Source organism: Panthera uncia, chromosome X (assembly GCF_023721935.1).
Source record: "Panthera uncia isolate 11264 chromosome X, Puncia_PCG_1.0, whole genome shotgun sequence".
NCBI lineage: Eukaryota > Metazoa > Chordata > Mammalia > Carnivora > Felidae > Panthera > Panthera uncia.
In genome coordinates, this window is record NC_064817.1 from 120,785,705 (window position 1) to 120,796,502 (window position 10,798).

General features: G+C 58.1%; 1 protein-coding gene across 5 annotated transcripts in view; it reads left to right on the plus strand.

Moving 5' to 3' along the window:
- Positions 1 to 9,343, plus strand: part of ATP2B3 (ATPase plasma membrane Ca2+ transporting 3) — a 41,865-nt gene extending 32,522 nt beyond the window's left edge. For all 5 annotated transcript variants that reach the window (XM_049644459.1, XM_049644460.1, XM_049644462.1 and 2 more), the window contains one exon: positions 9,023 to 9,343. In XM_049644459.1, coding sequence (XP_049500416.1) covers positions 9,023 to 9,343 — 321 coding nt within the window. The remainder of the gene's footprint in view (positions 1 to 9,022) is intronic.
- The last annotated feature ends 1,455 nt before the right edge of the window (positions 9,344 to 10,798 follow it).

Genomic DNA, 10,798 nt, shown 5'->3' on the forward strand with positions numbered 1-10,798 from the left:
TGCGTGCACGCACACACCCCACCCCCAAACCACAGGCCACACACACCTCCGGCTCCCTTGCACACTCACTGGGCCCCCCACCTGGGCCACAGACATTGGCCAACGGCCATCACAGACAGGCTGGAAAGCTCCAGCCTTGTCCCAGAAGGGTCTCACCACCAGTCCACCCAGACAAGTCTCCACGGGGCTCAGCTACCTCCAGTCAACTGAGGACAGAAACGGTACTCAGCCTCCCGGGGGCGCGCCAGCTAGGGCCAGACTAGGACAGCGCACGTTCTTCCTGGAAATGAAAGGACAAGAGGGGGCATGGTCTGCCGAAGGGGCACATACTGACCTGCCCCTGTCCCTCCCTCACCCGTGACTTTTTTCCACGTGTTTCTTTGCCATCTCTGTCTGTACTTCCTCTCTGTCTGTCTGTCTGTCCGTCCATCTGTCTGTTGACTTGAGGCAGGGGAGGCAGCCGACACAGCCCCCACTCCTCACGCCCCTCGGGCCTTCTCCACACCTCTGGCCTTGTTCCGCTCCAGGGCCAGCCCGGGCCTCCCCTCCAGGATCCTGGCGAGGCCTGCTGTCTCTTGGCTCCCTCTGGATTCCTTGGGCTTCCTCCCTGGTGGGAGCCTCTTTCTCTCCTCTTCCTAGCACCTTCCTTCCTTCTGCAGCCATCTGTCACCCCCGTCTTCCCACCTCTGGGAGCCCAGCAGTGCCTGGTAAGAACAGTGCGAAAGACACCACCCCTCCCCCTGGTCCTGAGCTACTCCAGGGGCATCTAACTAGTGCCTGTCTGAGGAGGGTGCTGGTGTGATAGCAAGGGGATCCCAATGTCCCAGCCCATCCCAGTTGAGCAGCAGCACCTCAGAAAGGACCCCACTGTGGAGGAAGATGCTGGTTGGAGGACCAGGCAACACCAGGGGACATGCCTGCTTCTGGAAGCCACCAACCAACACCACCTCCTGCCATCACCACTGCGTGGCAGATTGGTTTGGAACTCTCTGAGGGCCTAGAGAAACCATTAAACCCAGCACCCTCATTGTGCAAATCAGGGAAAGGCCCGGTGGTGGCGGCGGCGAAAAAAGTGACTAGACGCAGGTCCCCACCCTCTCTTGGAACTCACCGGAAGGAAGGCAAGGCACAGACCACAGCAGAGCCCCTAGCCGAGCATTGTAGAAGGTGCTGTGGGTGCAGGCCACAGGGTTTTCCTGAGCAGAACCCCAGCTCTGATGGGACATCTCCTATCACCCACCGCCCGGCCAGCCTGGCCCTTATCCCACATGCTGGAGCAAGGCCTCTGGTCTGACAGCACTTCCACTGAGAACCTGAGGCCCTCCGGGCCTTAGACGGCCCAGTGCAGGTTGTGTACAAGGAGCCCGAGGGCCACAGTGATAGGTGACGGCGCTCACCGACACGGGTCCCAGCACCTGGCACCCAGGCCAGAGGCGGCCAGAGAATGTCCCCGGGGCCAGAGGGAAAGGAGAGTCCCTAGAGGGGTGACCAGGGAGAGTTAGAGACGCAGAGACCCTCGGAGTTCAGCACACCCACAGCCTCACCTCCTCAACCTTCTAGCCGACTTCTGACCCCACCCCCCCAGGCTTCCCGCACCCAGCCGCCCTCCCTGAGCCACACACAATACTCATTCTCAACCTGGGGTGTGGCATCTGCCCTCCATGGCGTCCACCTCATTTCACGGGACCTCAGCCGTGGCCTGGAGGCCAGCCCCTGTGAGTGGCTCCAGAAAGCGCATCCGTTAATAACCGCTTTCGGTCTTAAGGAAACCAGCCGGGAGGGAAATCCTATCCCCTGCTGGGATGCCAGTCACCCCGGCTCCTCCCCGCTCACACACTAATGCCAGAGGCTTGGCGTCACACCCTGGCTGCGTGTGAGGGTCCAAGCCATGGCCCCAGATGGTATATGGGGTTCACCCACGTTTACTACCCAGCAGCAAGCCGGGTGCCAGACGGCTGCCTCCAGGTGTGAGCGGAGACACGGACACACCCCAGCCCCCCCCCCACCCCGCCACCCTTCCAGCCACACTTTCCAAAGCCTGTCCCCTGCAGCAGCACTGGGTCTCTATACTCGAACGTTTATTGCTACAGTGCTTCACGATACGGCTCCTGACCCAACCGGGCGGAAGGCGCGGAGGTGGGCAGTGAGTTTGGTCACATGTGGCCTTGAAGAGCTCCCTCAGGGCTCTTTAGTTCGGATGAACCTAGCCTGAAAGAGATCATAGCAGTTGCTTTATTTTAATTGCCTTTGCAACATGAAAGCCTTGCATCCAACTTGGCAATGCTGATGCCGGGTAAGCCCCCACGATTTCCTTGCACACGCCCTTCTGGGGCCTGAGGAATCGAGCCAGCCCCATAGAGGAAGGAGCCCCGCAAAGCGAGCGCAGCCTCGTCTGCTGGAGTTTGCTCCTTTCTCAGGCAGTCCATCCATTTCAAGCCCAGTCTCTCTCTCCCCTTGGGTTTCTGGGGACAGTGTACTGGCATTTCTTCTCAGCTCTTTGACAGTGTTGTTTCCACACTAGGACTGGTATCACCCTGTCCTGCACGAGCCCTTCCTGCAAGCATGGGCCCCACCCCAGGGAAGGACCTTCCAGGCAATTCTTACAGTACGAGCCAGCTCGCAGCCCAAGGCAGACCCCAGGACCCCTGCTCCTGGGCCCTCCCCAGTGGGCACTTCCAGGCCGACTCCCAGGGCTGGGGGCTAGGGCCCAGGGAGCTCAAGAGACTTCTTTGAGGCCCTGCACCTGGCCACGGCCAGGATGAGAGGCAAGGTCCACCACCCGAAAGGCCGGGGACCCACCGTACCTGGGTCACCTCAGTGCCACGGCTTGTTGACATCGGCAGCGTGAATGTGGACTCTCCCAGTCCTGGGCACAGATGCACGCGCACAGGATGGGAGGTGACCTTCACGAAAGTTGCCAGCCGCTAGCATATCTGACTTGCCCACATACACAGAGCCCTGCCTTTGGTTTGGGGTTCGATCCATCAGTGGGAGGGCCAGCTCTGGAGTTCAAGTTTCTTAATTCCTTGGTGAGGAAAGGGAACCTTCCTCTTCAACTGTGGGTATGTCGCCCCACACCTCTTTGTGTCGCTTTCAAGTCACGATTCACCCTCATGCCTGCAGGGATGGTTTGGGACCTGGGAACCCCAAAGTACTTGGAAAGCAGTTCCCCTGGCTCTCCCCAGCTGCTCTGCTCAGAGTTTGCCATAAACCCAGAGCTTGAATGCCAGGAGAGCAGAAAGTCCCTTCCCTCCCACAGAAGGTTCTGGATTAGTGGCTGGCACAGAGACAGGCATGTCCATCAAGCATGTGGCGGGCAGGGGGTGGGCGGGAGGGCTTTGCAGGAGCAGCAGTGAGACAGAAGTGGAGGGCGGAGAGCATGAGGACCCCTCCCCATCTGGGGCCTGCTTGTCCTACAGCACAGAGGAGAAAAGGCCAGAAGGTTGTCAAACGCAGTTTCTGTTGTTACTGTTGTCATCATCGTTCTGGAGCCTTGCTTTTGTTTTTCTCTTCTCTTCTTTTCTTTTCATTCCCTTTGTGCATTTCTTTAATGGGTCGGGTGCTCCCTCAGGCCTCCCCTTGCCTCCCAGTGTTCGCATCCCTACTCTGCCCCCATCACCACCTGCATTGCAAACTTGAGCGATTGAAGGTCAAAACAAAAGCGGAGTCCATCCACTTTGCCCCACTTTCAGCCTTGACCTTCAGCCCCTCTGCTCGCACCCCAAGCATCCATCAGTAGCATAGTGCTGTTGCAGAGTCTGACATAAGCATCCCTTCTGCTTTGGCTCTATGTGGCTGGCGTGGCGCTGTGAGTTTGGGCCATCACCCGCCCTGTCCCCACTAGTGGAGCTCATGGTTCAGGTGAAGGCAGGCCAGCGCTCACATGTCGGGGCGGGCGGTGGACAGCAAGGAACAAACAGAGAAGTAAGCTTATGCTAAGTGTCCGGGACAGCTTCTAGAAGGATGTATGTGTGAGCCAGGTTGTGAATAAAGAGAAAAAGCCAGCACAGGACAGTCTGGCAGAACAGTCTAGGCAGGCGAAAGGGCAGGTGTAACGTTGCTGGAGAAGACTTTCGGCAGAGTTGCCCATTCACTGAGCCCTTGCTGGGTGCAGGCGCTGTGCTGGGTGCTGGGAGCTGGGGAGCTCGGTGAATCAGACGGAGCCCTGTCTTCAGGGGGCTACGGCAAGGAGACGGAGGGTGAGAGGGAGCCTTGAGGCTCAGTGGGGAAGAGCTTGTGCACAGGCCCTGAGGCAGGGGTGTGCCAGTGTTCTTCCCGGAAGAGCCAAGAAGCTGAGGCTGGAAAAGAAGGATGAGAAAGAAAACGGCCCGAGGCAGGCCCTGACTTTGCAGGGGGTGCGGCTACAGAAGGGTTTAGACCAGTGGAGGATGTGACTTGTTCGGGCTCTTATTTGAAAAGATTGCTTGGGCTGCCATGCAGAGAATAGACAGTAGAGGTCAAGGGCACTGGCAGGAAGACCAGGGAGGAGGCGTGGGGCGGGTGAAGCTAAAGTAGCTGCCGGAGCCCACAGTCTGGAGATAGGGACACGGCACTCATTAGAAGACAGATGGAACTTAGGGCCACGGCAGATTCGAGCACCTGGGAAGTGTGCGGGTGTAGATGAAGAGAAAAGGTCCCAAGATGAGCCCTGGGGCCCCCAGATGTGAGGGGGGTGGGGGCGGACGGAGACCCTGCACACCCGTACCCAGCCAGGAAGCGGGGATGCGGCATGGGGAGCGCTGGGTGCCCAGCTGGGGAGGTACCTGGGGAGCAGGGGGTGAGGCGAGAAGCGGCCATTGCCAGCATCTAGAGGGGACCGCGGTGCCAAGACAGGGTCTCTTTTAAGAGAGACAAATGAGTACGCTAGGCGAGGGAGGAGGCAACATCCGTGAGTGGGTGCAGGGCCCGGGGCGGGGTACCCAGGCAGTGCAGGAGCAAGCCGGCTGGCTCTCCGATGTCAGGAAATCGGCGGGGGGTGGGGGGAGCACGGCGGGTCTCGGTTGGGGTGAGACAGGAAGGTACGAAGAGCCCTCCAGCCCCAGCCCGACCTGATCCCCCTCGGCCTTCCCAGGCACCTTGGCTGTAGCCCTAGGAGTCAAGTTTACTGGAAAGTGCTTTCATGTCTTTTACTTTCAGATTAGCCCTCAGCAAAATGGAGTTTCGGGGGGTTCAGTTCAGTGAATTCCCACACTGCACGGAGTGGACCCAGAGCAGCTCCTTCACCTGCTGTGATGCTCTCGGAGTCCCGACACCAGCCAGGCTGGGAGGGCAGGGCCTGACTCAATAGTCGGAGAGGAGGGAGGCTGCAAAGCACCCCGGGGATGTCAGCCACACAGGCAAGAGCCAGGGAGAGATCAAGAGACCAGGCAGTCGGAGTCTCGCCCCTGGGGGCTTGAGTCCCAAGGGGCCCCCAGGGCCCTGCAGGTGTGGCAACAGCAGTGGAGGTAGGGGGGCCTCCGCCGTGAAGGGGTTGAGAGACTGGGGGCCATGGGCCATGCTGCTGTAGGACGCTGGGGTCGGGGGTCGGGGGTCGAGGTGCCTCTGTGGTTTCGCAGGAGCCCGGCACTAGAACCGGAAGACCAGGGCTGACGGGACCAAGGCCGAGGGCCCTCCTGAGCCTCCTTCAGTCCGGTAGAGCCCTCGGCCATCCCAGGGGAGGTGGAGCAGTGCATGCTGGGAAGGGGTGCACGCTGGCCGCAGCCATAGGCGGAGGTGGTTCAAAGGGGAGATACGGTGTCACTGCAGCGTGTGGGCTGTCGGTGGCACTGACAGCCTTGAGGGTGGCAAGGTCCCCTTGGGAGTGGTAGAGATGGAGAGGCGACCTGATGGTCCCAGGTCGGGAGAGTAGCCTGAGGCGGCCTGAGGGGAAGGGCGCCGTTTCCGCTCAGCCGTGGTCGCTCTTGGTGGGCGGTCCTGAATTCGGCTGTGGGGATGTGGTCAAGCCCCCGTGGGTGAGCTTGGGTCTCTAGGGCAGGCCTCTCTTCGACACTGCTGGCTGTCACCAAACCAGTGTCCCAGGAAGTGACTGTGTTCTTCAGTGTTGGGTGGCCTGAAAACACCCCATCGTAACACCAATACCAGTGACTTGTTGACAGCCCAGGATGGGAATGCGGGGAAGTGGGACCTGTAGGAAGGCCAGAAGAGACTCGGGCGGCCAGGAGCCCCAAGAGCCCCAACCGTGAGTTTGCGCCAGCGGCCCTGGCACCCCCTGTTGGTGATTGAGTGACTGCTCGAGTCCGCACTCTGTTGATAGGCGGCAAACAAGGCTAGGGACAAGACAGTCATTAAAGTGAGTCTGGTTATACCTGGGAGGAGCTCCCTGAAGGAACATTCCAGAGCTGCAGAAGCTGAAGAGGGAAGGGCTGGCTGCCCTTTTTGGGCAGAGACGATGGAGTTCAGCCAGGTGCAGGGAGACCTGGGATGGGTCTCAGCAGGGCTCTTCACTTGACCCAGATCCAAATGAGGGGAGGAGCTCAGCTAGAGGAAAGGGTGTAGCCCAGGTCATCAGATCATTGCAGGAAAACTTACCACAAAGGCCCCCAGGGTCAAGGGCAGTGGGATCCAGCTTACCCTCCTTTCTCCACCACTGCCAGGTAGCCACAGTAATCGTCCCGGTAGCTCTCCCATAGTTCTGGCACCAGGAAAGGCCCAAATAATGAGTCCACATCTGCCGTGACTCCAAAAACTGAATTCTATTTCTTTTTATTAAAAATGTCAAATGATGCTCACCTCAATTTCTGTGTTAGCCCTTTCTCAGGAGCCAGTCTGGGGGAACTAAGGAACTGAGTGCAAGTAGTTGGCCATCTGTAATCCAAAAGATGTGACTTCACCAAATTCAAAGAAAATCCTAACCTGACTTAAGATCTGGAGTTAGAAAATCCCAATTTTACGGAGCTCTTTGGCTGATTATTTTTGCACTCAAATGACTGAGATTCAACTGGTTTAAATTGATTTAAATTGTGCTTGGCCAAGCAGTGACAGTCCTGGGTTCCGGACGCTGGAGGGTTGAAGGAGACTCATTGTCAGCGCTGTGATTCATGGTCTAAACTAGGGGGCAGCAAACTTCTCCTATAAAGGACCTTAGAGTAATTATTTTTACTTTGCAAGCCAGGTCTCTGTCGCCACTACCCAACTCTGTCCTATGATCTTGAAGACCCCCACGAACCATGCAGAAATGAATGGGCGTGGTTGTGTGCCAGTAAAATTGTATTTATAAACCCAAGCCGAGGGCCAGGGTTAGCCCCTGGGCCCCAGTTTGCCGACACCTCGTCTAAACCAAGAAAACCAAATCCTAGAACCTTTGACCTGGAAATGACGTTACAACCGATGTTGTGTCCAGCCACTCACATAGGAAGGAGCTGGCTTCCCCATCTCAGCACAAGGCCAGCTGGCTCACGCGGGGCCCTGCAGAGGCCTTCCCTCTGCCCAACAGAGGTCGACTCTGGCTTCTAGAACCCAGAGGGAGCCCAGGGTGGGGGGCCAGGGTGGGAACAAAGAGAGGCAGCAGCTCTGTGAGGATATTTGAGCACACATCTAAGTGCAGGTGGGACTGAAGAGACGACGGGGTAATTCTGGGAGCACGAGCCTGTAGGAGGTGGCTGAGCCCAGCTGGGGCCGAGGGCCACGGTAGCCAGGGATCAGGGCATTGTGGGATGTGCTTCCCTGCGGGGAGTTATGCTGATCTGAGGTCTGCAAATGCCAGTGGAGCAGCCAGGAACAAGGGCAGGAGACGCACAGGCAGAAGTCCTTGAAGGGAAACGACCACCCAATCAGCCACAGGCCAGGAGGGTTGTAAGGAGGCTTGAGGAACCATCTTGGTGGGTCAGGGCCTCCCAGCAGGATAGGCTTGGTGGGTGCAAATTCAAAGCGGGGCCATTTTCAGTCTTGGATGCCTCCAGATGGGAGACCGGCAGGCTCTCGCGCCTGGAGCTCTGAGGAGACGCCGGGGCCACAGTCTCTGATTGTAGCCAGATGAGTCCCCGGCGAAGAGGTGAGCCTGGGCGTTTGAATAGAGAGGGGAGGAGGACAGGTGCCAGTCCGGGGCTCTCGGGCACCATGGGACAGAGGAAGGAGAAGTGGAGGAGACAGGGCCAGAGCAGTCAGGGAGGTAGGAGGGTCACGCGGTGGCAATGTCAGGGAAACCAGGAGGGCTTTCCAGGAAGCAGGGCAGTCAGCTGTGTTGAGTGGCCCCGAGATGGAGACACAAAAGTAGCCAGTGCGCTTAGCAGCAGGAAGACTGATGGCCACGTGGGTCTGGGCACGGTTCGTGCTGGTTACAGTTACGAGAGCTGGTGGGAGAGAGGAAGAGATCTATAGAGAAGCTGGGGAGGGTGACCCATTTGAGGAAGGCTGGCAATGTGACCATAGGCTGGGGACTTTCTCTTACCAGAAAGTTCTTGAGACTTTCTGGTAAGAGAAAGTGGGGAGTCCACTCTCTACCATTCTCCCTTTTTCAAATCATCTTTTTGTTCTACCAAGTTGGAATTCAGATTTGGCAGAGGGCCCGGGGGCCACCTAAGCCAGTCCTGCCCGCTCCTGGAGCTGGGAAAGGGGGGGTAACAGCTAAGAGTCCCAGGCATTTACCACTCGTGAGTTCCAAAATATGTGCACAGGTCAGCCTAGAGAAAGCTACTGCCCTTTGTCCCGCATATGGATCAGTTGATGAGACATAGCCCCAAACCTGAACACCCTTACTGCAACCACACAGAGCTGCCCGTTGTTCCATTCCAATGGATGGCCATTTGTCAGCGGTGACCTTGTGCTATTGGTGTGGGTGGAATTTGCCAGCATTAGCCAGCCATTGACTATCTCCTTCCTTCCTTCCTTCCTTCCTTCCCTCCTTCCTTCCTTCCCTCCTTCCTTCCTCTCCTCCTTCCTTCCCTCCCTCCTTCTTTCCCTCCTTCCTTCCCTCTTTCCTTCCTTCCCTCCTTCCTTCCTCCCCTCCTCCTTTCCTTCCATCCTTTCTCCCTCCCTGTCTTCCTGCTCCCCCCTCGCGCCCCTGTCCTTGCACCTTCCACTCCAGATCCGGGTGGTGAAAGCGTTCCGTAGCTCGCTCTATGAAGGCCTGGAGAAACCGGAATCCAAGACCTCCATTCATAACTTCATGGCGACGCCCGAGTTTCTGATCAATGACTACACCCACAACATCCCACTCATCGATGACACGGACGTGGACGAGAACGAGGAGCGCCTGCGGGCCCCCCCGCCCCCGTCCCCCAACCAGAACAACAACGCCATAGACAGCGGCATCTACCTGACCACGCACGGCACCAAGTCAGCTACCTCGTCAGTGTTTTCTTCCAGACCTGGGAGCCCGCTCCACAGCATGGAGACGTCCCTCTAGGGGACCCGCTCTCAGCACGCGCACACCACACGCACGCGCGCTCGGGCGGGATGGCGCAGGCCTGCAAGGAGGATGGTGCCCCGACGGCACTTGCGGGAAGCCGATCCATCCAAGGCTTCCTACCTGGGACTGAAGACGAGGAGGGAGAAACTAGAGAGTGACAAGAGCTGTGTTTCCCTTTTTTCTATCGAAGCATTTTTTTTTTAACGGACACTACAACTCTGCCAGACGGGTCGCTGTCCGGGCTGTGTGGTGGGGCAGGGGCCTGTTCGCTGGGAGCTCGGCGGCACCCTAGGGAGAGCCCTGCAGGGCCTGGAAGGATGCCCAGCCCGGACCGCCCACCGCCGGGAGCCGCCTGCGGGTGTACCAGCGCCACCAAGCGCCCGTTCCCCGGGACACATGTGCAGTCCGTATGTGTGTGCGTGTGCATAGATATGAGCGTGCGTATAGACATATACGTACCTATATGACCAGATGCATATTTAAAGAATAAGGAGCTATTTATCAGCATGAATTTCCATTCCTCTTATCGGGTGTTTTCATTTTGAAATCTTATTATTTATTGTGGCAGGGTTTTTTTTCAGGGAACTAGACTGCAAGAATATCTTTTTGGTGGCTTGCCCCCCCCCTCGCTGCCCCCCACTTTCCGCCCAGCCTCCGTTCCCCATCCCAGCCCTTCCTCCCCGCACAGTTCCCGAGGATGTTGCACTTTGAGACCCCTGCCTATAGAGGAAAACAAAACAAAACAAAACCCTTGCAATGGAATTTTTTATTTAAAAGGAAAATACCAAAGTATTGATGAGAAAGATCCCCTCCAGGGGCTGGAAAGGGGACTTTTGCTTTCGGTTTCGACTGGTTTCAACTCCAAGTCCTGGATTCTGGCTGGTGGGCTTTCCTTGTCCGCACCCCTACGTCAACAGCATGAAGCACCACCCCCTGCCTCCCTGACGCCCTGGGAGAACCCAGAATTCCTGGAGCAGCCCCAGGAGAGCCAGGGCCAGAGGTGGGGGGTGGGGCGAGCAGCAAGAGTGAGGCAAAAAGCGGCAGAGGAAGAGGTACCATCACAACCCAAGAGGAGCTGATATGACCGCAACCGAGAAGTTGTACCGAGGTGTCTGTCGAGTGGCTGGAGCAAGTTCTCGGTCATCGCCCGCCAAAGTACTCTTCTGACCCGGATCTTCTCCTTCAAGGACAACTGTGACCCACAAAGGCAGCCACCTACAGTGACGTGGGGGAAGCAGATGTGGCAGCGAAGCCCCTGGGAGCAACGGCACCTCGTCGCTGTCGCTGCGATCACACCTGGCGCTCTCTCTCACGGGCGGGGAAGGCTGAGGAGGCCAGCCTCGCCATGCCGGCTGAGCACCCCGTCTGCACGTGGGAGAGCTGGGCCTGGGCTCCCCAGACGGTTCCCTCGGGAGCCTCTCCTTGCAGTGTGGGCACGCCTCGTGCCAAGCC